This window comes from Euleptes europaea, chromosome 4, assembly GCF_029931775.1.
Source record: "Euleptes europaea isolate rEulEur1 chromosome 4, rEulEur1.hap1, whole genome shotgun sequence".
NCBI lineage: Eukaryota > Metazoa > Chordata > Lepidosauria > Squamata > Sphaerodactylidae > Euleptes > Euleptes europaea.
Genome location: NC_079315.1, coordinates 6,767,550 through 6,795,281, shown reverse-complemented (window position 1 = coordinate 6,795,281; position 27,732 = coordinate 6,767,550). Strand labels below are relative to the sequence as shown.

Here is a 27,732-nt window from a genome sequence, read left to right as displayed (position 1 = left end):
CTACTTCCGCGGTCGCAGATTATCTTGCGCGGAAACGAATGTAGTCTGAAGACATGTGACACAAAAAGGCGGGCCAACTTCTGAGCGGAGGGGATCCCCGCACAAGGAACCAAATGTATTTGCTTAGAAAATAAGTCAGTGATAACCCATAATACAGTTTTTCCCCCGCTGAGAGGGAGATCCGTCATAAAATCCATAGCAATCACTTCCCAGGGTTTGCTGGGTATTTCAAGTGGTTGCAGTAGTCCTGGGGGCTTGCCTTGAGATCGTTTGACTGTGGCGCAAATAGGACAGCTGCGAATAAAAGAGTCAATATCAGAACGCATTCCCCCCCACCAAAATTGTCTGCGTAACAGGTGAAGGGTCTTTAGGAACCCAAAGTGTCCAGCGGTCTTTACTCCATGAGCCAAGTGTAAGACGTCTTTTCGGAGCGCTTTGGGCACATACAATTTCGAGTCTTTGTACCAAGAGCCTCCTTGTTCGATTACACCAGGAGGCAGGGTTTGATTAGAGTGTTCCATAAGGCATTGGTCCCGAAGGGACTTTAAGAAAGAATCGGAGACGGGAACCCCCCTCTTGTTTAAAGTGGCAGTAGGAGCAGTTAGGGGGGTTGACGAGGGGGAAGCGCTTACGTGCGGCAGTGCGCAGACTGCAGGCGGCTGGGCGGCTAGTTGGGCTGGAGGAGCTGAAGCGCCGGTTATCGTGGGTTTCCGTTGCGGGGGCGGCTGGGCAGCCGGTAGGGTTGGAGGAGTTTGCACGGTGGTGACTGTGTGCTTTCACTGGGGCAGCGTTTGGGATCGAGTTTGTACAGCCAATACGGGTAGGGCTTCCCTTTGTGCGGGCGTAAATAAAGAGTCTGTTGGCCGATCGAGTTTCGCCGGGTACTGAGGCAATCGGGAGAGAGCATCTGCGAGAACGTTTTGTTTTCCTGGGACATGCTTCAGGACAAAACGAAATTGAGCAAAGAATTCCGCCCAACGCTGTTGTTTTGCGGATAACTTATGGGTTCCTGTGAGGGCGGCTAGATTCTTGTGATCGGTCCAAACTTCGAAGGGGACCTTAGACCCTTCCAGGAATTGTCGCCATAGAGTAAGTGCATGGTGAACAGCTGAGGCTTCCTTCTCCCAAATAGGCCAGTTCAATTGGGAGTGCGCAAATTTTTTAGAGAAGTAAGCGCAGGGGTGAAGGAGACCGTCTGGTCCTTTTTGGAGTCTGGTCCCTCCCATAGCTACGTCGGAGGCATCGACTTGTACAATGAACATTCGGTTAGGGTCTGGGTGTCGTAGCACAGGTTCCGATGTGAAAAGGCATTTGAGGGCTACAAAGGCGGTCTGGCATTGATCAGTCCACAGTATCTTAGCGGAGGGCAATGTGGCAGAGTTTTCTTTACCTTTGGTTTTCAGTAGGTCGGTGATGGGCAGTGCTATTTGGGCGAAGTTTGGGATAAATCCGCGGTAGAAATTAGCAAAGCCCAGAAACTGTTGTACTTGCTTGCGGTTGGAGGGAGGTGTCCAATCGAGGACGGAACGGACCTTGGCTGGGTCCATGCTAAGGCCATGGTGGGAGATTATATATCCCAAGAAAGTTATTTTGCTCTGGTGAAATTCGCATTTAGCCAGTTTTGCAAAGAGTTGGTGGTTGCGTAGGCGGTGTAGAACTTCTCGGACCAATGCGACGTGCTCGTCCATGGTTTTTGAATAGATAAGAATGTCATCTAAATAAACCACCATCCCGCGGTACAGTAAATCATGCAGGATTTCGTTGATGAGTTGCATGAAGACCCCCGGGGCCCCTTTTAACCCGAAGGGCATCACAAGGAATTCAAACATTCCAAAGCAGCTAGAGAAGGCAGTGAGGGGTTCGTCCCCCTTGAGGATACGGACGCGGTAGTAGGCTTCTACTAGGTCCAATTTAGAGAAAATACGTCCCTCTTGCAGTTGTCCTAAAATATCTGATATTAGCGGTATAGGATAGGCGTTGGCTTGAGTAACTGCATTGAGTTTACGGAAGTCAATGCAGAGGCGTAAGTCGCCTTCCTTTTTTCGGACGAAAAATGCGGGGGCTGAGTTGGGAGCATTCGATGGGCGAATGAACCCTCTGGCAAGGTTTTTGTCTAAAAAGTCCCGTAGTACAGTGCGCTCGGAAGTGCTCATAGGGTAAATTATACTCTTGGTTAATGGGCAGTCCTTCACCACTTCAATTGCACAGTCAGTGGTTCGGTGGGGGGGTAAGGCATCACATTCCTTAATGTTAAAGACATCCGCAAAGTCCTGGTATACAGGAGGGAGGGATGGCGGTGATGGGACATCGGAGATTAATGCTGGAGCGGGTGGAGACAGTAGCGCAACTTGCTGCCGGTGCTGGTCGCATTTGGGGTTGGCAAAGGAGATCGTGTTCGTTTCCCAGTCTATACTGGGACTATGACCTTTAATCCAGTTAATTCCCAGAACCACTTCAAATCGGATAGGGGCTATGGTAAAGTCTATTTGCTCCCAGTGGGAGCCAATTCCCATTGCCACCCCTATGGTGCGATGATCAACTGGGCCCCCCTTGAAATGGCTCCCGTCCATTTGGGCAAATTGGACGGGGGCTGGTAAAGCCTCGGACTCGACTTTGAGTGCTGCAAATGTGGCTTCGTTTATGAGAGTGCGACTGCAACCGGAGTCAATGAGTGCCTTAACGGGTAGTTGGGGACCACCTTCATGGTGTTGTAAAATTGCGTCCACATAAACGGTGGTTTCCACTTCTTTTACTTTAGTGGGAGCATTCGGTTTAGCAGGAGAATCTGCAGAGGTCTGTGGAGACGCTCCACTCACCACAGACCGGAGCCGTTTTTTGACAAATCAAGGGGGGATTCCAGGTTTAAAGCCAGAGAATTCCATGGGTTCTCTTCATCAGAAGAGGGAAAGTTGTCCCCCAATGGGGCACTTGTAATCCGGGACCCGGCGGGGTCATTCGATGTAGGCAGGATGGCTGAGTCTCCAGCGTGAAGTGCAGAGGGTGTGGGTCTTCCCGGCGCTGCGCTGCGGGTGGCCGCGGTGCCTCTGCGTTGTGGTCGTCCTCTGGCTCGGGTTGTCGTGCTGGGACAAAAGGGTTCAGGGCGGTATGGGCAGACTGCTGCAAAGTGGCCCATTTCCCCACAAATGAGGCAGGCACCTCTTTGAAATCGGGTTTCGCGATCCTGGGGTGGACGCGCAGGTTTCCGTGGATTGGGGGGTGGTGCCTTGGGCTGGGGCTTTTGGACGCTTTTCTCCTTGTGTTTTTGGCAGACAAGGGAAATAAAGCGTCGGCGGCTTTCCACCTCTTCGGCTAATAGAATCCAATCCTCAAGAGTTTCGGGATCACCCCGCATGTACGACGAATTCAGAACGTCAAGGTGTAAGGCTTCCCTGAAATGGTGAATTAGGGTGGCTTCGGGCCAGTCCACAATTTTGCTTGCCAGTCTTTGAAATTCATCAGCAAATTCTCGAACTGGAGTAGAGCCTTGTCTCAGTTGTAAAAGTTCCGCTTTGGCTCATTCCCCCAGAAAGGGGTCCTCAAACCTCCTACGTAAAGCAGTCATGAAATTGTTGAGGGAACGGATAGAGCGGGATCGGGTGTCGAATTGGAGGACCATCCAGTCGGCTGCTTTGCCTGTCAAAAGGGAAGCCACATAGCGAACCCGGCTGTCCTCTGTAGGGAAGAACTGTCCTTGTTCTCGCATATAGCTGTCCACCTGATGCAAGAAACAGGGTAGGGTTTCGAGAGATCCATCGTACGTAGTTTTCAATTTGAGTTGTTTCCAAGGACCGGGCATCGGCTGACCCGGTTGCACGGGTGCCCTGGGTGCAGGTAAAACGGGGCCTCCGGGAGGCGGAGGTGGCGCAGGCACATTAGCGGGTGGCTGGGCTGGCACCCCCTGATTCGGTATTGCGGGTCCCTGTGGGACGGGCTGTGCCTGGGCTGTCAGGGCTTGCTGTAACTGCCTGTTGTCCTGAAGCACACGTTCCATTAGCTCCTGGAGTTGATCAACACGGTCAGACAGCTCTCGATTTGGGGCTCGTAACAGGTGAACGTCCTCTCCTGGGCCACCAGTACGATGGGGTTTACTTGTCCGAAAGCTCGTGGCCCATTGAGAACTGTCTCCATATAGGTCCTCTTCTTCAGACTCTCCGGAGTCTTGGCGTCGGTCTGCAAGGCGGCGTGCGCGTTGGGTCGTGCGCGACGGGGCAAATACCGGGGAAAAAGACAGACCTAACGGAGGACTGCTCCTTACAGTGTCCTTGGGGCGACCGCCTGTCCGCGCCCGATCCGCAGCCAACTGTAACTCCTTATCTCTTGCGGTTTGAGCCTCGGCTGCCGCCTTAGCTGCTTCAGCAGCTTCTTTATCCGCGAGAACTTTTTCGTTTTCAAGTCTTAGAGCTGCAGCTGCGGTAACGTGCGGTAAAAGTTCCGTTTCCAGGAGTGTGAGTATGGGGTCGGGTTCCCCGCCTAGCAATGGTTGTATTCGAACCGCAATCGCGGGTGCATCGGCCCCAAACGTCGAGGTCAAACGTTGAGCCAAGGTGGCTACTGTGGTATCCTTTGTACAATCCGCAAAGAGGAGAGCCGTATGGATAGCGACCCGTTTGGCTTCAGCTTGACAGCTAGCTGCATCGGGTATCAAGGAAAAACCTGCCTGTGCAGCTCCTGCCATGGTACCTTTTCCCAAGGCAACAGGACGCGTTAGAGCCATGGAAGGGAGAGTCTCACGGGCAATAAGCTTGTCCAATAATCCGGTTAGTACTTGTAAGTCCTCAGTTGCCAGCCGGGCATCATCCAGCAACTGATCAAAATCCTGGAGGTCTAAACGAGTATTAGTATCCTCCGACGTTAACATCCAGAGAACTCTCACTAGAGATTGCCACTGTGTCTGTACCAGTCCCCTCAAGCGGCAAACCTCTAAATTAGTCCTAAAGAGTTCAGCGACTATGTCCTGTAGAAGGGTAGGATCCTCAAATGAGGACTCCAGGGTTCCAAGAAGTAGTAGTCACGGTTCACTCGGAGAGCGACCTCCTAGCTCCCATCCGAGTGGCAGGCGAACCCTCCAGGGCTCCAGCCTGACTAGGGGATTGTTGAGGAAGAGTTGATGATAGCTGTCATAATGTAAGCTCTTGACCCAAAGAACCAGAAATCACCACAGAGACACTTAGAATCCAAGCAGATGGCTTTTACTGGTCAAATAGGCAATACAGTGCATTGAGAATAAGATGACAGCTATGAGTGTCTTGCTCGTTAGTTGAAAATATAAAGCATGAAAACGGCGGGAGATTACAAAGCATAAACAGAGCACAATTTCCCAGGAGTAGCGTTCCCAGGCTTTGGTATGTGGAGCCGTCCTTGAAGTCTGGACGGTTCAGCAAAGGAACAGAGGAAACAACTAAACCGAGATAACAGCCTGACAGGGGGCCCTTTTGTGGACTCTGGGGAGGAGAGGGCATGGAGACTGGGCCCGGTCACGCGGGGCTCTGTGCGCCGCCGTGTGTGTGTGGGGGGCAGGGGAGGATGGGGCCCGGTCGCGCGGGGCCAGCATGTGTGTGTGTGTGTGGGGGGGAAAGGCTTTTCTCTCTTCCTCTTTTTCTGTCACTCTTTCTCCTTTCTCTCCCTCTCTTTCTCCCTCTTTTTCTGTCTCTTTCTTTGTCTCCCTCCGTCCTTTTCTTTGTCTCCCTTCGTCCTTTTCTTTCTTTCTCCATTTCTTTCTCCCTTTCTCTCCCTTTCTCCCTCCCTCCTCCTCTTTCTCTGTTTTCCTTCCTCCCTTGCCGATCGACTATGGGCTGCGCCCCCCTGGCACCTCGTTTGCTCGGGCCCACTGCTGGCTGCCCTTCCGCCTGGGAGGGGGAGTGGGGGCACCCTGCAGGCCTTCTCTGTGTGGCCTCCCCTGGGTTTGCCAACCTCCAGGTGGTGGCTGGAGACCTCGCAATCCTAGCCTCTCCCCCCCCCACTGGGAGATCTACACCTGGTATGGCCCCTGAATGATGTCATAAATGTGCAAATGGCCCTTGGCAGGAAAAAGGTTCCCCACCCCTGTTCTAACACATACATAACACCCCTCCCCCCTAAGTCTGGACAATGCTCGAGCATACAAAGTCCTCAAGATAGGCCGGTCTTGTTCGGGCCCGTTGCGACTGGCGGGGAGTGGGAACAGGAGTTGCTGGAGCTGGGGGCATCTGTAGATCCAGGATCACGGCGCTGCTCATGCCCGAGGCGGTGGTTGCTTCCGCCGGCCGAGCTTCGGGGAATGTCGTCTGAGGCTGTTGGTGACTCACCTATCAGCTCACCGTCCACTGCTTCGGCGACCTCTGGGTCCACGATGCTGGGGAGCGCTGGAGTCACCGTGGCGGGAACTTTTACCATGCCTTCCTCCCGAACAAGGCATCGGTAGCCGAGCCCCTTCACCGCCTCCTGGACAAGTCCACCCCATGGGCCTGGGGCCTGTCCAGTAGCGTGATTTCGCTGCCTCCAAGGGACTTCTTTCCGACTCCAGTCTTCTCGTGCATTTCGACGAGGGGCTGCCGGTGGAGCTGACGTGCGATGCATCCCCCTATGGCATCGGCGCTGTCCTCAGCCACCAGATGCCTGACGGTCGGGATGCCCCGATCGCTTTCTACTCGCGCACCCTCTCGCCGGTGGAGCGCAACTACGCCCAGATTGAACAGTAAGCCCTCGCCATTGTGGCCAAAGTGAAGAAATTTCATGACTACGTCTACGGCAAGCCATTCTCTATTGTGACCGACCACAAGCCGCTCTTGGGCCTGTTTGTTCCGGACCGACAGACTCCGCAGATCATGTCACCCCGGATGCTGCATTGGTCAATTTTCTTGAACGCTTATGAATTTCGGCTCCTGCACCACCCCGGGAAGTGCATCGCCAATGCGGACGCCCTCAGCCATTTGCCACTCGACGCTGCCGACCCCGACCCGTCCCCTGCCTGTGACATGATGCTCCTGGAGACGCTGCCTGAACCTCCCCTCCACGCGTCGGACATCGCCGCCCACACCGCGAAGGATCGCACCCTGGCCTGGGTTCTCAACTGGGTGGGGAAGGGGTGGCCGGTGGCCCGGCCAGGCGGAGAGTTCCAGCAGTTTGTTACCCGTCAGCATAAGCTGTCCCTACACAAGGGGTGCCTGCTGTGGGGCAGCAGAGTCGTCGTTCCGCCAAAGCTACAACACCGGGTCCTAGAGGCCCTGCACGCCTGCTACCTGGGGATCGTGCAAATGAAGGCGCTAGCCAGGAGCTACGTCTGGTGGCCAGGCATTGACACCGCTGTTGAGGAGTGGGGCAGCCGGTGCCGACCCTGCCAGGAGTCCCGAGGAAATGCCACAGGCCCCGACTCAACGCTGGGAATCGACTGCACTCCCTGGTCCCGCATACATATTGATTTCGCAGGCCCCTTTCAGGATAAGACTTCCTTGGTCGTGGTCGACTCCTACTCCAAATGGCTGGAGGTAGTCACCGTCCCATCCATGATGGCGCGCGGGGTCGTCCAGGAGCTGTGCCTCCTTTTCGCGACCCACGGCCTGCCGGACACGGTGGTCTCAGACAACGGGGCACAATTCACGTTGGCTGAATTCCAGGACTTTATGGCAAGGAACTTGATTCGCCACGTGACCTCGGCGCCTTTCCACCCATCCACCAACGGCCAGGCTGAGCGGATGGTCCGGACGACAAAAGAAGCCCTGCAGCGACTCACCCACGGAGACTGGGACGCAAACCTGGCGGACTTTTTACTAGCGCAGCACGTCACCCCAAGCTCCATGACTGGGAAGAGCCCTGCCGAGCTCCTGATGGGTTGCCGACCTAAGACGCTGCTCAACCGCCTACACCCAGACCTCGCACCCGTAAAACCGGCCAAGAGGCACCTACAGCCGCCCCGAGGGTCGTTGAGCAGGAAGACCCCGGCTATGCCCAGAACTACGGGGCTGGTCAGGCATGGATCCCGGCCACGGTCCAGGAAGCAACCGTCCCAGTATCATACAGGGTCGCCACCCCAGAAGGCTGAGTTTTGAGGCGGCACATAGACCAACTGCGCCGCCACCCGGCAGACCTCAACCGTGCCACGGTGACTCCAGCGCTCCCCAGCATCGCGGACCCGGAGGTTGCCAGAGCGGCGGACCATGAGCTGATAGGTGAGTCACCAACAGCCTCACGGACGGCATTCCCAGAAGCTCGGGCGGCGGAAGCAACCGCCGCCTCGGGCATGAACAGCGCCATGATCCCGGATCTACGGATGCCCCCAGCTCCAGCAACTCCTGTTTCCGCTCCCCGCCGGTCGCAACGGGCCCGAACAAGACCGGCCTATCTCGAGGACTTTGTATGCTCGAGCATTGTCCGGACTTAGGGGGGAGGGGTGTTATGTATGTGTTAGAAGGTAAGCAGGGGGAAATCCTAGGACTTGAGTCCTGGGCAAAGGCTCCTAGCCCTGCTCGCCCCATTGGCCGAAACCGGGCCTTGCTATTGGCCCTAAGCCAGCGCCCGCCCTTGGGCACAGGAAGGTTGTCCCCCCTATCACGGATCAGGGGGGGGAGCGGCCACAGGCGGCCAGGGGGGCATATAAGCAGGACCATTCCCAATGTATCCCCAGTTCTGTTCCATCCCACAATAAACGTTGGTTGCATTGAACTCCGTCTCCGACCTCTTGAATCCTGCCCATGTGGACCTAACAGTGCCCCCCTAGGTAATCCCACTGCCCTCCAGGGCAGTACTGCCCACTTTGGGAACCGCTGGGTTAGTCTGTCTGTAGCAGTTGAAAAAAGCAAGAGCCCAGTAGTACTTTAAAGACTCACAACGTTTCTGGCAGGGTATGGAGCTTTTGTGAGCCACAGCTCACTTCTTCAGACACCAGATACCAGAAGAAAGCTCATACCCTGCCAGAAATTTTGAGGGTTACCGCACTTTGTATTTCCAGTGATGTATTAAGAGTTTGAAAATGTTATAAAAAACATTGCTTTAAAAGGGTTTTTGGATACCACGGCTTACAAATGGTTGGAAGATGTCTTCACAGCTAAAGGGGCCAAACAAAGTGCGAACAATATTTTTTATAACGTTTTCAAACTCTTAATACATCGGTGGGAATACATAGAAAGTGCAAACAGTATTTTTTATAACGTTTTCAAACTCTTAATATATCGCTGGGAATACAAGTGCGGTAACCCCCTTTGTTAGTCTTTAAGGTGCTATTGGACTCTTGCTCTTTTCTAGTGATGTCTTTTGAGATTATAAACCAGGGAAGGGGGAAAGCTCTTCGGGTTTTTTTTTGGGGGGGGGGGCAGATTCACTGGGGAGAGCAGAAGATAAGACAGCCCCTGAACCCGTTTATTCACCATACGCTCAGCCATGCATGTCAGCCGAGGCAGCCAACCCTCTCAGCCCCGATCGGGGCTGGTGAGCCCGCTGCCAGCTCGCCGGCCAAGCCAGCCACCCCCACCCTATTCCTGGTCTGGGCTGACGAGGCATGGCCCGGCCTGACCGAGTGACGTTTATGTCACGTCCAACCCTCGTAACAAATGAGTTCGATGCCCCTGGTCTGGCAGCAGCTCTCCAGGGTCTCAGGCAGGGGTCTTTCACATCACTTGCCTGGTCCCTTTAACTGGAGATGGCAGGGACTGAACCCGGAACCTTCTGCATGCCAAGCAGATGCTCTGCCACTAAGCCAGGCCTCTCCCTGTTAGGTGCTGCAGAGAAAAGCCCCTCCCTTGGGTAAGGTGCAGCCAAGGAAAAGGGACAAGGAAAGCAGAGACACACTACAGTTGTCCATGGTTACTCACACAGTGACGACGACACCGAAGGAAGAGTTTCTGCTCAAGAAATTGATCTCAATGCTGGTGTCTGACGATCTCCTGTGCCGCAGGCGAACTTTAACCAGGCTGTGGTGCACTAAGCAATAGAGAAAGCCACACGAAATGGTCTTAGCCTCTGGCATTCACAGAAGGCTTCTGCTGTTTCTTTTGTTCAAATATTCAGGATGTAAGAAAATAAGAAACTGTGGCATCTTTCTGTGTTGGGGGAGACCCTGGCCATTCATGCGTGGTCAATTTTAATGCTCACTCCAAGCTCTTTTTTTTTAATGTGACTTGCCTATTCGCGGTCCTGACGCAAAAGGAGAAATTCCACCCCCACTCGCCTGCTCCTTCGTTCCTGTTTGCATAGCCATTAGCATGTGCATAGCTAACGCGCTGCTGTTATTTTGGTTCCTTGAGGGGATTCTTTGGGGCAAACACCAAAGGTCACTTTAAATGGGCTCTTAAGTAATGCGAAGCAGGCATGCCCCGGCTTCGCAGTCACTTCCAGAATGATGGTTCAGTGTGAAAAAATTTTTTTAATATACGGGGCAATTCAGCTTGGAATGCGCTGCTAATTACCATGCATAAATGGCCCCTGACTAACTCCCTCACGACAAGCAAAGGATCCTCTCACTGTAAAATGTTCCCAGTTCCACATTCCCAACACAGGGGCCATTTATGCTTGGTAATTAGCAGCGCGTTCCAGGCTGAAGTGCCCCGCATATATTTTTTAGTTCTTCATGCTGAACTGTCATTCCGGAAGTCACTGCGAAGCCAGCGCATACCTGCTTCGCATTACTTAAGAGCCCCTTTAAAGCGATCTTTTTCTCTGCTCCGTCCCCGCCTCGAAGCATCCAATCAAGGAAGCATGAAGAATCACAGCAACCGGGCTAGCTATGCAAAGGACGATTGCTAACGGCTATGCAAATGAAGGAACGAAGGAGCGGGCGAGTGTGGGGTGGTGGAATTTGTTTGACTTTCTCCTCTTGCATCGGGACCGTGAATAGGCATTTTAAAGGTCGGATTTAAAAAAGGAGCTTTTGAGCGAGCATCAAAATCGACCCCGGCATAAATGGCCTGGGCGTGTAAGTCTTTGAAAATTGCACGTTCAGCAGTTCTTAGTTTGCAAGTGGACGTTTCCTGTTCCTTTGAAGTTCAGGCAGAAGGAGCAAGTAAATCTGTGATAGGGAGTGGCCATTGAGGCCATTTGTTTCCTCAGAATGAATTTCCAGTTAGGTGGTTTTTCTGAGGCACCGATGTGGCCCATAGCACAGGATACAGGTTCTCAGAGTTGGTTTTATGATGCCTACGGCATGGGGCAACTAGCATGTGTGAATGGGCCATTGCCCATCTCAGAAAGACCTACCTCTTTTCATCACCTCACACAGTGTTTTTCAATGGGGTCCATTCGTACATTCAGTCCCTCCAAGTGTAGAGAAAGCAAGTGATGTACAACCCTCAGTGTCTATGGGGTTCTGCATTCTGGGCGGTCTCCTCAGAAGGCTATCATAGGAGTAGCCCCCAGCCAAGGCTTGCCAACTCCCAAGTGGGAATCAAATCAAAAATCTAGTGCCTCCAGTAGGGAGTTAGCAAAAGAAAAAAACTGCACTTATGGCTAATAATTCCAGAGCATACTCACGAAGTAACCAACAACCAGTGTAATTCAAGTATATGTACATGAACAACTGCATATCATATATATATCACATGCAACCAGGGCCGGGTTTAGGTTTGATGAGGCCCTAAGCTATTGAAGGTAATGGGGCTCTTTATATGTCCAGCTGACCTTTGTCAACAACAAATTGTCGCTGTTTTTTGTGTTGAGTATATGCTTTATGGTAATTTATGGACCTAATAGGTATCTAAAGTCATTTGCACATAACAAAATATGTATTTTATCAATGTAATTGTTGAACTGAAATACAATTAAGAAGAAGTATATTAATAGTGAAATAATTATTATTTCCTTTAAAAATTTTTGGGGGGCCCAAGAGAGTGGGGCCCTAAGCTATAGCTTGTTTAGGTTATACGTAAATCTGGCACTGCACGCAACTACAACGGAACAAGGTTCCTGTTACAAAATCAAAAGTCCAAGAATGCCAAGGATAAGATAGGTTTCCGGTAGTACCGTAAGTCCTATTTCGCACAGGCTGTTTCAATTCCGGCAGTCCCGCGACGATCAATGTGCATGAATTACACTGGTTGTTGGTTACTTCCTGAGTATGCTCTGAAATTATTAGCCATAAGTGCTGTTTTTTTTTCTTTTGCTAACTCCCAAGTGGGGCCTGCAGATCTCGCAGAAGTACAACTGATCTCCAGACGGCAAATGAACCCATGAAGCTGCCTTCTACTGAATCAGACCCTCGGTCCATCAAAGTGAGTATTGACTACTCAGACCTGCAGCGCCTCTCCAGGGTCTCAGGCAGGGGTCTTTCACATCACCCACTTGCCTAATCCCTTTAACTGGAGATGCCGGGGATTGAACCTGGGACCTTCTGCATGTCAAGCAGATGCTGTGCCACTGAACCACTGAGATCAGTTCCCCTTTGGAGGGTGGACGCTAGAATATTACCCCTGCTGAAGTCCCTCCCCTCCCCAGGCTCCACCCCCAAATCTCCAGGAATTTTCCAACCCAGGGTTGGCAACCCTACTCCAGCCCCCTGGACGGGCTTCTTGGCTACTCACGGCAATATGGTGCTGAGGCAGAAGTGGCCAAGTAAACTTTCACCTCTCTGGGCAGCGATTCCATGTTGATTCCTCCATTGTCTAACAGTCCTAAAAAAGAACAGAGCGCGATAGAGGAGCTATTGGCGATGAGAGCCGGCTTGTACATATCTGTTTATGTTATTGAAAGTCAACCTTTCTCACTAAGACTCCAGGCATGAAGAAGAAGAGCTGGTTTTTATATGCCGACTTTCTCTACCCTTTAAGGAGAATCAAACTGGCTAACAATCGCCTTTCCTTCTTCTCCCCACAACCAACACCTTGTGAGGTAGGTGGGGCTGAGAGAGTTCGGAGAGAACTGTGACTGGCCCAAGGTCACCCAGCTAGCTTGATGTGGAGTAGTGGGGAACCAAACCCGGTTCACCAAATTAGAGTCCGCCGCTCTTAACCACTACACCACGCTGACTTTGGTACACATAGTATATGCCACCACGAGTGTAAATACATCAGTCTGATATTAGACACAAAATCCAGACTCTTGGAAATATCAGCGTTCCTTTAAAAACAAGACGAGTTTCTAGCCCTTGTGTCTAGGAAGATAGCGTTTGAAAGCATATGGTTGTGGTGAATAGGCAAAAGGCTCTGAGCAGTTTTGTTCCAGGCACACACAGAGGTTGGATGGGCTTTGATGCAGACAATTTGTACCCTCTGCTAAATTAAGAAGGATTTGGCCATAATGAAACCCAACAAAATCCTACAGTAAAGACATCCATCACTTCTTGAACTGCTCTACTGTTGATCTGGGTTGGTACTTCCTAAAACCACAAAGGCATCTGCAGCCAAGGCAGGGCGAATGGGCTGGGATCAGTTGACATCCCAACTGGACTGTGGTTCTTACCACAGCGTGGTGTAGTGGATAAGAGTGGTGGTTTGGAGCGGTGGAGTCTGATCTGGAGAACCGGGTTCGATTCCCCACTCCTCCACATGAGCGGCGGACTCTAATCTGGCGAACTGGATTTGTTTCCCCACTCCTACACATGAAGCCAGCTGGGTGACCTTGGGCTACTCACAGCTCTCTTAGAGGTCTCTCAGCCCCACCTACCTCACAGGGTGTGTGTTGTGGGGAGGGGAAGGGAAGGGAAGGTGGTTGTAAGCCGGTTTGAGTCTCCCTTAAGTGGCAGAGAAAGTCGGCATATAAAAACCAACTCTTCTTCATCATCATCCACCCATTTGCCATGGGGCCCAAAAAGGATAATTTCATGTCATCATCTAAGGGAAGGGTGGTGATAACCGGAGTTCCCTTTGTTTCCTGTGACCCAACCACATCAGTTTATGCAGACTTCGTCAGATTGTGAAACAGCGGAAACAGGGAAACCATCAAACCTCCTTTTAAACCTCCTTTTGAGGCAACTGAACTGAAGAATTTGAATTCAAGCTGGTATGGTTGCTTTTGATCGTAAAAAAAAAAGTTTCAAAAACTTTGACTTGAAGGATGGGGAATCAGGAGGCCAAGATGCATAAATGGCATGTTATATCAACTGGTCTTATCATGTAGAGCTTTTAAACACTGACGACCACTTGAGAAACTGGCAGAAAACAATAACTCACAAAGAAGAAGAGTTGGTTTTATATGCTGACGTTCTCTCCCACTTAAGGAAGAATCAAATCAGCTTACAATCACCTTCCCCTCCCCACAACAGACACTCTTTGAGGTAGGTGAGGCCAAGAGATCTGTGACTAGCCCAAAGTCATCCAGCTGGCTTCATGTGGAGGAGGGGGGAAACCAACCCAGTTCACAAGATTAGCCTCTGCCGCTCATGTGGAGGAGTGGGGAATCAAACCCGGTTCTCCAGATCAGAGTCCACCGCTCCAAACCACCGCTCTTAACCACTACACCACGCTGGAGTCTGCAGAGGGTGGGTTTGGGGGAGGGAAGAGACCTCAGCAGGGTTTAATGCCAGAGTCTATCCTTCAAAGCAGCCATGTTCTCCAGGGGAACTGATCTTGGTAATCTGGATATCACTTGTAATAGCGGGAGATCTCCAGGTGCTACCTGGAGGTTGACAACCCTACCTGCCATCCATTTCTTACCAGGGCAGAAATTCCAGTGTGTTTTTAAGAACACACACGCCAGACTCTCATTTTCCTTTTCCTCCTACCATAAAAGCTTCCCTGAAAAGAACATGAGGTTATTTCATGGCCTTCTCTGGACCCCAAATTACCCCCCAAGTTCTAGATTCCTGGACACCTGGATAGGTGACTGATGCCGAGAGCCGCAACATACCTACTGTGGGACAGGAAGGCAAAACTGAGTCAGTGCAAGACACGCAGTGGCCGGCTAAGAAAGCCTTGTAACTGGAGCAGGGGAAAGCGATCATGGGGCAGGAGTCTTCCAAGACGCTTATGTAGAAATGCACAGCCCTCATATGGTCACAGATCATAGAGTTATAGCCTGCATATAAGAAGAGAGAGAGAGAGAGAGAGAGAGAGAGAGAGAGAGAGAGAGAGAGAGAGAGAGAGAGAGAGAGCATTTATGCTTGCTGAACCCACATTTTCCTGTTGGAAATCTCTGCACCAGCAGTCTCCACACTCGAATCAAGAAGCAATTGAATCCCCGCCCCTTGAAATGCTGCTTTGTAATCAATCCAAAGGGAGACCGCAGCAAAGAAATCAGAAGGAGATTGAGACGGGGAAGGGCAGCTGTGAAGGAGCTAGAAAAGATTCCGAAGTGTAAGGCCACCAAGATCAAGTTAATTCATGCCATCATATTCCCTATTACTATGTATGGGTGTGAAAGCTGGACATTGAAGAAAGCTGATAGGAAGAAAGTAGATTCCTTTGAAATGTGGTGTTGGAAGAGAGTGTTATGGATACCCTGGACTGCCAAGGGTTCTAGATCAAATCAGGCCTGAATTGACCTTAGAAGCTAAAATGACTAAACTGAGGCTGTCGTACTTTGGTCACATTCAGAGAAGACAAGAGTCACTGGAAAAGCCGGTCATGCAAGGAAAAGTTGAGGGCAGCAGGAAAAGAGGAAGACCCAACAAGAGATGGACGGACTCTATCAAGGAAGCCACGTCCCTCAGTTTGCAAGACCTGAGCAAGGCTGTCAAAGAGAGGACATTTTGGAGGATTTTGATTCATAGGGTCGCCATGAGTCGGAAGCGACTTGATGGCACTTAACATCCTATGGCAGAGACCCAGTCAAAGGGCAGTGGATCCCGGAGTTGGCAAGCCTAAATGCAGGGACGATTTCTAGTTAAAGGGCAGGAATGATGAAAAGTAACAAACTGTGAGCCTTTCTCACCAGATGTGATGAAACGGGGGCAGCCGGGCTGATCTTGGCCTCCGTTGACATAATAATCGATGTGGCCTACAGGGATCCGGATCCCAAACTCTGAAAGAAGACTCCGGTCAGATTCGCCCCATCTCGAGTTTACTCAAAACACTGGAAGCCAAAAGTGATTAGATCTCTGCATCCCCCCACCACAAAGTCTTTGTCTGTGTGCATATGTGTGAAGAGGAAAGGAAACTGAGGTCCTTGGTCCATCAAAGTCAGTATTTTCTACTCAGACCAGCAGCGGCTCTCCAGGGTCACGGGCAGGGGTCTTTCTCATCACCTACTTGCCTGGTCCCTTTAACTGGAGATGCTGGGTATTGAACCTGGGACCTTCTGAATGCCAAGCAGATGCTCTGCCACTGAGCTACAGCCCCTCTCCATGGCTCTCCAGGGTCTCAGGCAGAGGTCTTTCACATCACCTACTTGCCTGGTCCCTTTAACTGGAGATGCCGGGGATTGAACCTGGGACTTTCTGCACGCCAAGCAGATGCTCTACAACTGAGCCACGGCCCCTCCCCAACTTTATTGGCACACCTAGATTCGAATCCAGTAGCAACCTAAAACCAACAAGATTCTGGGGGGTATGAGTTTTCGAAAGCCAAAGCTGGTATCTAACAAAGGGAGCTCTGACTCTCCAAGGCTCATACCCCCAAAAACATCTCCTTTGGATGCCTTCCTCTCCTTTCCTCGCTTGGGTGTTAGGCCGCCTTCTCCCGCTTCAAACCCCTTCTTCAAAACGCATCTTTTCATCGGGATCTTTGGCTGTTCCCGCAGTATCCAAAAGTGTTGTACGTCCCATTACATTTGCCCGGCCCTTTCCTACCCTACCGTCTCCTTTTCCACCGACAGCCCATTTTAAAATGTAAGTTCTTTGGAGACTCTCTCTAATTTGCATGTGAAATTCCACACGGTTGCCACAAGCACTGAAGATGGCCCTCCCAACTGCTGAGCCCTCCTACGCATTACCACCGTGGTGGGGATGATTTGCCGCAGGCTATTTCTAGCGGCAGCTGCCTGACTGCCCATAATGGGCCCAGTGGCTCTCAACTTAATGGGAAAGGGAGCCTACTGTCCGCATCTGTGTGAATGGCTTCTACAAAAAGAGCATCTTCAGGGTCCAGGCGCTCTTCCTTGCTGGCTCTGGTGTATCTGGGCCCGGCAGGATCCAGACCTGGAATATGGTAGGGAAAAAAACAGCATCATTAAATTGTGGAAAATGTGGTGATGGCTGCCAGCTTGGAAGGCTTGAAGAAGGGAGTGGACATGTTCACAGAGGAGAGGGCTATCTGTGGCTACTAGTAAAAATGGATACTGGTCATGATGCATCCCTATTCTCCCCAGGATCAAAGGAGCACGCCTATTATCTTAGGTGCTGTGGAGCACAGGCAGGACAATGCTGCAGCAGTTGTCTTGCTTGTGGGCTTCCTGGAGGCACCTGGTTGGCCGCTGTGTGAACAGACTGCTGGACTTGATGGGCCCGGGTCTGATCCAACATGGCCTTTCTTATGTTCTTATAGTCATGATCCATTTGTAAGAAGACACCAATTGACTTTGAGCAGGGTTCCCCCCAGCATGGCATCCGCGGATACTTTTCCCGGCTCCCTGCAAGTGTTGTTAGACAATGGGTGGGGCCTGGTGGGGCTTTTGCCCGGCAGGGCTTCTGATTGGCCACTGGAGATTTGATTGGCTGTGCCGATTGGTCAGAAGGTGTTTCAGCAGCCGCCGCGGCAGCTGCCGCCGCAGGACAAAGATCTTCACTGTGTGACTGAAGATAAGCAGTGCAAGACAACGTGCATGTAAAGTGCCATCCAGATGTAGCTGACAACACTAGGGTTCCAGCTCTGGGTTAGGAAAAACCTGGAGCTTTTGGGGGTGGAGCCTGAGGAGGTTGGGGTTTGGGAAGAGGAGGGACTTCAATGCTATAGAGTCCACCTTCCAAAGCAACTGTTTTCTCCAGGGGAACTGATCTCTCTCGCCTGGAGATCAGTTGTATTAGTGGGAGATCTCCAGTCACCACCTGGAGGTTGGCAATCCTAGCCTGGGGAAGGGCTCAGGCGTGGGCTAGGGAATTTTACGTTGGCCACAAAAGAAAAGTTTCTGAAGCAATGGGAAGCTCATTGATTCAAGCCTTGGCTTAGTCTAGAAGGGCACCCCTTCTAACTTCAGGGGATGGTGCCAAGTTGTCTTCTGTTACCCCAGAAGGTCGGACCAGAACCAACGGGTTGAAATTAAATCAAGAGTTTCCGTCTAGACATTAGGAAGAATTTTCTAACAGTCAGAGAGGTTCCTCAGTGGAACAGGCTTCCTCGGGAGGTGGTGGGCTCTCCTTCCCTGGAGGTTTTTAAGCAGACGCTAGATGGCCATCTGTCAGCAATGCCGATTCTATGACCTTAGGCACATGATGAGAGGGAGGGCATCTTGGCCATCTTCTGGACATGGAGTAGGGGGTCACTGTGTGTGTGTGTGTGTGGGGAGGAGGTAGTTGTGAATGTTCTGCATTGTGCAGGGGGTTGGACTAGATGACCCTGGAGGTCCCCTCCAACTCTATGATTCTACAGGAAAGATGGCCACCTTTGGTCCATCACATCGAATCATTGTGAGCATATATTCCCTTTCTAGAAGACCAGGGTGGCTTGATGACTAAGTGGTTGGCCAGTTAGTTGACTGCCATTCGAGCGGCTCATTTTCCTTACCAGTAATCCTTCCAAGACGGCCTTTGTAGAAATGGCCCACCAGTCCGCCTACGTGCGCACCCAGGCTCACTCCAATAAGGTGGATGGATGTCTCTGGTACTCCCAAGGCCTGAAGATTCAGACAGCCAGGAATCATTCCTGCAGTTGGAGTGTTTCCTTTCCAAAGACCTCCCCAACCGCAAAGTATGTAATTTCAGAACAGTTACAGGAGGGGTTCCCAACGTGACCAGATTAGAGTCAGCCGCTCATGTGGAGGAGGGGGGAATCAAACCCGGTTCTCCAGGTTAGAGTCCACCACTCTTAACACCTGATTTTATATATTTAAGAAGAAGTTGGTTTTTGTATGCCGACTTTCTTAATTTTTAAGGAGAATCAAACCGGCTTACAATCTCCTTCCCTTCCTGTCCCCACAACAGCCACCTTGTGAGGTAGGTGGGGCTGAGAGAGTTTGGAGAGAACTGTGACTAGCCCAAGGTCACCCAGCTGGCTGCATGTGTAGGAGTGGAGGGAATCAAACCCGGTTCCCCAGATTAGAGTCTGCCGCTCATGTGGAGGAGGGGGGAATCAAACAGGGTTCTCCAGATTAGAACCCACCGCTCTTAACCACTACACCACGCTGGCTCTGAGGTCTTTCACATCACCTCCTGCCTGGTCCTTTCAACTTGAGTTGCTGGGGATTGAATCTGGGATAGGGTTGCCAGGTCTCCACTCACCTTTGGCGGGAGGCTTCTCTTCAGTTGTGTGGGTGTGCATGCATGTGCGCGGGCGCCGACGCAGCACTTCCAGTTGTATACCGGGAGTGCTGCCTGGCATGCGGGCCTGCACAGGGCGGCCTGCTCGCCCCGGGGAGGGAAGGAGAGGAGAGGCTTCCCGGTTGGCGCACGTTCCTGCGCATGCACGGTTGCCTGCTGACCCTCAGCTGCTTGGCGGGCAGAGGGGCACTTTACCGGGGTTTTCCCCGCCACCAGCGGGCACCTGCCAATCCTTACCTGGGACCTTCTGCATGCCAAGCAGATGCTCTACTCCTGAGCCACAGCTCCCCCCACCCCCCAGCAGAGAGGAAGAACCAGCCTGAGCTGTCTTGGATCAGATGCCTGCAGCAAGCCAGATTCGGAAATGCATTTCCACTTACCAGCAGCTTGTGGATGAAGGTGGAGATTTCCAGTGCCAGCTTGGTGACGTTTTCCACGGCCGTGTTATAGGAGGCTGTGGACCCGTGGACCCAATCCACCGCAATGACATTGCCGGGGGCCGCTTCCAGCAAGGTCCCAATGAGCCCGTCAATCCAGGAGGGCTTTGTGCCCAGGGCCCTGAGGAGACATGAAGATGATCAATCTTTCTAAGTCAGAAAAGCGGAGACTGAAGCGGCAAAGGTTGTCGTCGGGCAAAAGAACTGGCTTGAAACGGACTATCCACCAGGACCTCAGATGTCTCAAGTCAGTTAAGTGCCTACCAACCCCCTCACATCGTGGGTGTTTCATAAGGTTGCCAACCTCCAGGAGGGGCCTGGAGATCCCCCAGAATTACAACTGATCTCCAGATAGCAGAAATAAGTTCCCCTGGAGAAAATGGCCGCTTTGGAGGGTGGACTCTATGGCATTATATCCCGCTGAGGTCCCTTCCCTTCCCTCCCCAAACCCCTCCCTCCCCAAGGGCTCCACCCCCAAGTCTCCAGGAATTTCCCATCGCAGAGCTGGCAACCCAACCGGGTGCAAACTTCAAGCCAATTGTCCATCTGGACACATTCCCCAGCCACCAGAGGGAGGGGACAGAGCTAAATTCCATACCCCTCCCCTTAGTCTAGGGCTGCTAACCTCCAGGTGGTAAAGCAAAGAGAAAATGCACCTGTGCTGTTACTAGGAAGTAAGGAAAAATAATCAGCACACAGCTCCAAATATATGCAAAGTCAATGACTCTATAAAATCTATTTCCCGTGATAATAATCACTGTATTGATTTATAAACACACTTTACAAAATACTGATGTAACTCAAACCAATAGTGTGGTACAGAGATACATTACTTTCAGTAGGATGGATCAAAGAAACTCTTTATGTTCCAACCCAAAGTGAATTCACAAAAGTGCGGATGGATCCGGCAAATTGCTGCACCGGCAAAGCGGTAAACCTGTCAGCCCTTGGCCCACAGAACCAGAAATCACCACAAAGTCGTAGAGAGTCCAAACAGATGGCTTTTACTGGTCAAATAGGCATACAGTGCAAACGAATAAAATGACAGCTATGAGAGACTCACTAGCTGGGAGATATTATAAGGCAGGAAAGGCGGGAGATTACACGCATAGGCTGAATACAGTTTCCCAGGAGCTGAGTTCCCAGGCCTAGGTATGCGACCTTGGGGGGCAGACAATACAGCGCAGAGACAGAGGCAATAACGAAACCGAGATAGCAGCCTGACATTCTGCCCCCCTCAAGGCCCCCTCCCAGTTCGCAAGGGGGCTGGCCTATCCGGGTAAGCAATGTGAAAGGCGTCGACGAGGTCGGGGGCGGAGACATCCCGTGCGCGCACCCATTCGTCATAGGCAGGGGGGAAATGTTTCCAACGGACTAAATATTGCAGGTTGCCATGGTGAACACGGGAGTCAAGGATCTTGGAGACTTCGAAGTGTTCCTCCCCCCCCACCATGATGGGTTGCGCAGGAGGTGGGTCCGGATGCCACTGTGGAGAAGCAACATGGGGTTTGAGGAGGCTAATGTGGAAAACAGGATGCACACGCCTCAAGGATTTGGGGAGAGCCAGTTCCACCGTGACAGGGTTTATGACCCGGGTGATGGGGAAAGGGCCAATGAATTTAGCACTGAGCTTATGGCACGGTTGGGTGGAACGGAGATTTTTGGTGGAAAGGTAAACCAAAGCACCCACTTGTAGATCACCCCCGGGGGAGCAATGTTTGTCAGCTTGCGCTTTGTATTTACGTTTGGCCCGGTCGAGGTTGCTAACGAGCCAGGGCCAAGTGGTACGGAGGGCGTGTGCCCAGGAGGCAATGTCGGGGTTCCCCTCCCCCTCTACATCATCTGCAGGAGCGATGGGACTGAAATCTTGTCCATACACAGCAAAAAATGGGCTAAAACCTGTGGATTGATGCATGGCATTATTGTAGGCATATTCTGCTAAAGGTAACAGTTCCACCCAGTTATCCTGGTGGTAGTTAACATAACAGCGTAAATAACATTCAAGTACAGCATTGACACGTTCAGTTTGACCATCAGTTTGAGGATGGTATGCACTAGACAACCCTTGTTCCACTCCCACCAACTTGAGGAAAGCTTTCCAAAACTTAGAAACGAAACCACTTCCGCGGTCACAAATTATCTTACGCGGAAACGAATGTAAACGAAAGATATGCGTCACGAAGAGGCGGGCCAGTTTCTGAGCAGAGGGGATCCCTGCGCATGGAATCAAATGTATTTGCTTAGAAAACAAATCAGTAACAACCCACAACACAGTTTTACCCCCACTGAGAGGGAGATCAAGTCATGAAGTCCATAGCAATCACTTCCCAAGGTTTGCTGGGCGTTTCAAGAGGTTGTAGCAGTCCCGGGGGTTTGCCCTGCGATCGTTTCGCAGCGGCACAAACGGGACAGCTGCGGATGAAGGAGTCAATGTCGGAACGCATTCCCCCCCACCAGAACTGTCTGCGCAATAAGTGAAGGGTTTTCAGAAACCCAAAGTGCCCAGCTGTTTTGGCTCCATGAGCTAAATGTAACACGTCCTTCCGGAGAGCTTTGGGTACATACAATTTCGAGTCCTTGTACCAGGACCCGCCTTGTTCCAAAACACCAGGAGGTAGGGTATGAGCGGAACGTTCTAAAAGGCACTGGTCCCGAAGGACAGTTAAAAAGGACTCGGAGATGGGGATTTTGGAGGGGGCCCCCCCGTCGGCCATGGAGATCTTAGAAACAGTTATGGGGCTAGTGCTTACGTGCGGCGGCGCGCAGACTGCAGGCGGCTGGGCGGTCGGAGGGGTAGGAAGGGCGGGAACTCCGGTTTGTTGCGGTGGCGGCTGGGCAGCCGGTTGGGCTGGCGGAGCTTGTGAGGTGGGTAAGGTGTGCTGATGCTGGGATCGAGTTTGCACAGCCAGCATAGGTAGGGCCCCACGTTGCATAGGGGTGAACAGAGAGTTGGTGGGTCTTTCGAGTTTTACCGGATATTGTGGTAAACGGGAGAGGGCATCCGCGAGAACGTTCTGCTTCCCAGGGACGTGCTTCAGGGTGAAACGGAACTGAGCAAAGAACTCCGCCCACCGTTGTTGTTTCGCCGATAGCTTATGGGACCCCGTGAGGGCAGCTAGATTTTTGTGATCGGTCCAAACCTCAAAGGGGACTTTAGACCCTTCCAGGAATTGTCGCCATAGAGTCAGTGCGTGATGAACTGCTGAGGCCTCTTTCTCCCAGATGGGCCAGTTTAATTGAGCGTGCGCAAATTTTTTTGAAAAGTAAGCGCAAGGGTGAAGAAGACCATCCGGTCCTTGCTGGAGGAGAGCCCCTCCCATGGCTACATCGGAAGCATCGACTTGCACAATGAACATTTGATTTGGGTCTGGGTGCTGTAGCACCGGCTCCGAAGTGAAGAGGCGTTTGAGGGCCAGAAAGGCGGCTTGGCATTGCTCAGTCCATAGGATTTTTGCGGAGGGCAAGGCAGCCGAGCTTACTTTTCCCTTAGTTTTCAGTAGGTCCGTAATGGGTAGAGCCACCTGGGCGAAGTTAGGGATGAATCCTCGATAGAAGTTTGCAAATCCCAGAAATTGCTGTACTTGCTTCCGGTTGGTGGGGGGAGTCCAATCGAGGACGGCTTGGACTTTGGCGGGGTCCATGCGAAGACCTTGGTGGGAGATGATGTATCCCAAAAACGTGAGTTTGCTTTGGTGAAATTCGCACTTAGCTAGTTTTGCGAAAAGTTGATGGTTACGCAGGCGTTGCAGAACTTCCCTGACCAGAGCCACATGCTCGTCCATAGTTTTCGAATAAATGAGAATGTCATCTAAGTAGACCACCACCCCACGATATAGAAGGTCATGTAGGATTTCATTGATGAGTTGCATGAAGACCCTTGGGGCCCCTTTTAATCCGAACGGCATCACAAGGAATTCATACATTCCGAAACAGCTAGAGAAGGCAGTGAGGTGCTCATCCCCTTCGCGGATACGGACTCGGTAGTAAGCTTCCACCAAGTCTAATTTAGAGAACACACGGCCTTCCTGTAATTGTCCCAAAATATCCGATATTAATGGGATAGGATAGGCGTTGGTCTGGGTAACCGCATTGAGCTTTCTGAAGTCAATGCACAGGCGAAGGTCGCCCTCTTTTTTCCGGACGAAAAACGCGGGGGCCGAGTTTGGGGCATTCGAAGGGCGAATGAACCCTCTGGCGAGGTTTTTGTCCAAAAAGTCCCGGAGGACAGTGCGCTCGGAAGCGCTCATAGGGTAAATCTTACTCTTGGTCAATGTGCAGTCCTTTACCACTTCAATCGCACAGTCTGAGGCCCGGTGGGGGGGTAAGGCATCACATTCCCTAAGGTCGAAGACATCTTCAAAGTCCCGGTATACAGCGGGTAGAGCCGGTGGTGCTGGGGCAGTAGAGGTTAATGCTGGAACGGGCGGATATAGCAGAGCAAAGTTTTGCCGATGCTGGTCGCAGGTGGGACTAGCGAAGGAGATAGTGTTTGTTTCCCAATCAATACTGGGACTATGTCCTTTAATCCAGTTAATTCCCAAGACCACTTCAAATCGGATAGGGGCTATAGTGAAGTCTATTTGTTCCCAGTGGGAACCAATTCCCATTGCCACCCCTATGGTGCGGTGATCAACTGGACCCCCCTGGAAATGGCTTCCGTCCATTTGGGCAAATTGGACGGGGGCGGGTAAAGCCTCAGAGTCGGCTCTGAGTGCAGCAAAAGTGGCTTCGCTTATGAGAGTGCGACAGCAACCGGAGTCAATTAGTGCTTTGACGGGGATTTGTGGGCCACCGTGAAGTTGTCGTAAAACTGCATCCACGTAGACGGTGGAGTCCACTTCATTGATCTTGGTAGGAGCATTCGGTTTGATAGGAAGATCCTGAGAGGTCTGTGGAGACGCTCCATTCACCACAGACCGGAGCCGTTTTTTGACAAGTCGAGGGGAGATTCCAGGTTTAAGGCTGGAGAAATCCAAGGATTTTCCTCATCCGAAGAGGGAAAGTTGTCCCCCAATGGGGCACTTGTAATCCGAGACCCGGCGGGGTCGTTGGTAGTAGGCAGGGAGGCTGGGTCCCCGGCATGGAGTGCAGAGGGTGTGGGTCTTCCCGGAGCTGCGCTGCGGGTGGCCGCGGTGCCTCTGCGTGCTGGACGACCTCGGGCGCGGGTTGTCGTGCTGGGACGAAATAATTCCTGGCGGCGCGGGCAAACGGCTGCAAAGTGGCCCATTTCTCCGCAAGTAAGACAGGCACCCCTCTGAAATCGGGCTTCACGTTCCTGGGGCGGACGTGGGGGATTTCGTGGGACGAGCAGTGGTGCCTTGGGTTGAGGCTTGTGGGTGCCTTTTTCCTTGTGCTTTTGACGGACGAGAGAAATAAAGCGTCGGCGGCTTTCCACTTCCTCGGCTAATAGGATCCAGTCTTCGAGGGTATCGGGATCGCCCCGCATGTAAGACCAGTTCAGAATGTCAGGATGCAAGGCTTCCCTGAAATGATGGATCAGGGTGGTCTCGGGCCAACCTACAATTTTACTTGCCAGTCGTTGAAATTCATCGGCAAATTCTCGAACTGTAGCAGAGCCTTGTTTTAATTGTAAGAGTTCCGTTTTGGCTCTTTCCCCCAGGAAGGGGTCCTCAAACCTCCTTCTCAGGGCAGTCATGAAGTTGTTGAGGGAACGAATAGCGCGAGAGCGGGTGTCAAACTGGAGGACCATCCAGTCAGCCGCTTTACCTGTCAGAAGGGAAGCTACGTAACGCACCCGGCTATCTTCCGTGGGGAAAAGTTGTCCTTGTTCTCGCATATAACTGTCCACTTGATGCAAGAAACAAGGCAAAGTCTCGAGAGATCCGTCATACGTAGTCCTCAATTTGAGTTGCTTCCAAGGGCCGGGCGCAGGTTGACCCGGTTGCACGGGTGGTCCGGGCGGAGGAACAACAGGAGCTCCAGGAGGCAAGGGTGGAGCAGGTACATTAGCGGGTGGTTGCACGGGTGGTCCGGGCGGAGGAGCAACAGGAGCTCCAGGAGGCAAGGGTGGAGCAGGCACATTAACGGGTGGCTGTACGGGTACCCCCTGACCCGGTATCGGAACGGGCTGTCTCTGAGCTATCAGGGTTTGTTGTAATTGCCTGTTCTCCTGAAGCATAAGTTCCATTACTTCCTGGAGTTGATCAACACGGTCGGAGAGCTCCCGATTCTGGGCTCGTAAGAGATGAACCTCTTCACTTGGGCCACCAGTAAGATGAGGCTTACTGGTCCGGAAGCTTGTGGCCCATTGAGAGCTATCCCCATATAAATCCTCGTCTTCAGACTCTCCTGAGTCTCGACGTCGGTCAGCCAAACGGCGTGCGCGTTGGGTCGCGCGCGACGGGACAAACGCCGGGGAAAAAGACAGACCTGATAGCCCTAGTACATTGTCCTTGGGGACCGTGTCCACGTTCGCCTGATTCCTAATCCTTGCTGCAGCCGCCCTGGCTGCTTCCGCAGCCTCTCTCTCTCTTGCGACCTTAGCCGCTTCGGCGGCTTGCTGATCCGCAAGAACTTTGGCGTTCTCAAGTCTTAGGGCAGTCTCTGCCGTAATGCGCGGCAAAAGTTCTGTCTCCAGGAGTGAGAGTATGGGGTCGGGTTCCCCGCCCAGCAGAGGTTGTACTCGAACCGCCAGTGCGGGTGCCTCGGCTCCAAAAGTCGAGGTCAAAACTTGAGCCAAGGTGGCTACCGGGGTGTCCTTTGTACATTCCACAAGGAGAAGAGCGGTGCTAATAGCGACTCGCTTGGCCTCAGCCTGACAGCTGGCTGCATCCGGGATCAGGGAAAAACCCTCCGGCGGGGCTCCCGCCATGGTAGAAAGAGTTTCTCGAGAAATAAGAGTATCCAAAAGTCCAGTTAATATTTGTAAATCCTCAGTCGCCAATCGGGCATCGTCCAGTAATTGATCCAAGTCCTGAAGATCTAAACGAGCATCAGTATCCTCCGACGTTAACATCCAGAGACGTCCTGTAAGAGATTGCCACTGTTCCTGTACCAGTCCCCTCAAGCGGCAAACCTCTCGGGTCGTCCGGAAAAGTTCAGCGATTAAGTCTTGTAACAGAGTAGGATCCTCAGAGAAGGGCTCCAGGGTAGTAGATCACCTGGAGAGCTGCACCGCTCCCATCCAAGTGGCAGGCGAACCCCCCTGGGCTCCAGCCTGGCTAGTAGAATGGTGAAGAGAGATAGCTGTCATAATGTCAGCCCTTGGCCCACAGAACCAGAAATCACCACAAAGTCGTAGAGAGTCCAAACAGATGGCTTTTACTGGTCAAATAGGCATACAGTGCAAACGAATAAAATGACAGCTATGAGAGACTCACTAGCTGGGAGATATTATAAGGCAGGAAAGGCGGGAGATTACACGCATAGGCTGAATACAGTTTCCCAGGAGCTGAGTTCCCAGGCCTAGGTATGCGACCTTGGGGGGCAGACAATACAGCGCAGAGACAGAGGCAATAACGAAACCGAGATAGCAGCCTGACAAAACCTGTATAATATATGCGTGGCTATGAAAATCAATTTAACGTTCCAAAGGAATTCATGAAGGTCGCACGTCCAGCTGCTGCAGGAGCCAAGCGGAAAAACGGCAAAAGCCGACAGAGCGGTGAGCCCGCAAGGAGAAAGGTGCGCGCGGCTGCTGGCAAGCTAATAATAAGATTCCAAAGGATTCATATGAGCCGTGCGCGCAACTGCTGGGTGATGCAGTGGCCAGAAAAGCAGCAAGGTGTAGATGGGAGAATTCCCAGAGGCCACACTGGGAGTCCGGGAAACCCAGAGCCCAGGTGGAGATGGATGGTGGAAACGCCCTTTCCGGAATATAATTTTGCGTTTTCACTAAGAATAGTTTCTTCAGCTTGCTGTGCTAAAGTTGTCTTTCTGTTCCTTTGCAAGAGAGCGTAGTAGCGAATCTGGAAGCCTCACTGCATGGTTCCTCAGCGGGATACGTGTAAGCACACGGTCCAGGTGGTAGCTGGAGATCTCCCACTATTACTACTGATCTCCACGTGATGGAGATCAGTTCCCCTGGAG

General features: G+C 52.0%; 1 protein-coding gene across 1 annotated transcript in view; it reads right to left on the bottom strand.

The window, feature by feature from the left end:
• The window catches only part of PLA1A (phospholipase A1 member A), a 35,221-nt gene that overhangs the window by 2,405 nt on the left and 5,084 nt on the right, over window positions 1–27,732 (bottom strand). Inside the window, exons 4-10 of the mRNA XM_056848361.1 lie at window positions 19,627–19,804; window positions 18,495–18,603; window positions 16,871–16,972; window positions 15,769–15,858; window positions 14,746–14,913; window positions 12,483–12,572; window positions 9,783–9,891 (exon numbers count right to left, since the gene is read on the bottom strand). Coding sequence (XP_056704339.1) covers window positions 9,783–9,891; window positions 12,483–12,572; window positions 14,746–14,913; window positions 15,769–15,858; window positions 16,871–16,972; window positions 18,495–18,603; window positions 19,627–19,804 — 846 coding nt within the window. The remainder of the gene's footprint in view (window positions 1–9,782; window positions 9,892–12,482; window positions 12,573–14,745; window positions 14,914–15,768; window positions 15,859–16,870; window positions 16,973–18,494; window positions 18,604–19,626; window positions 19,805–27,732) is intronic.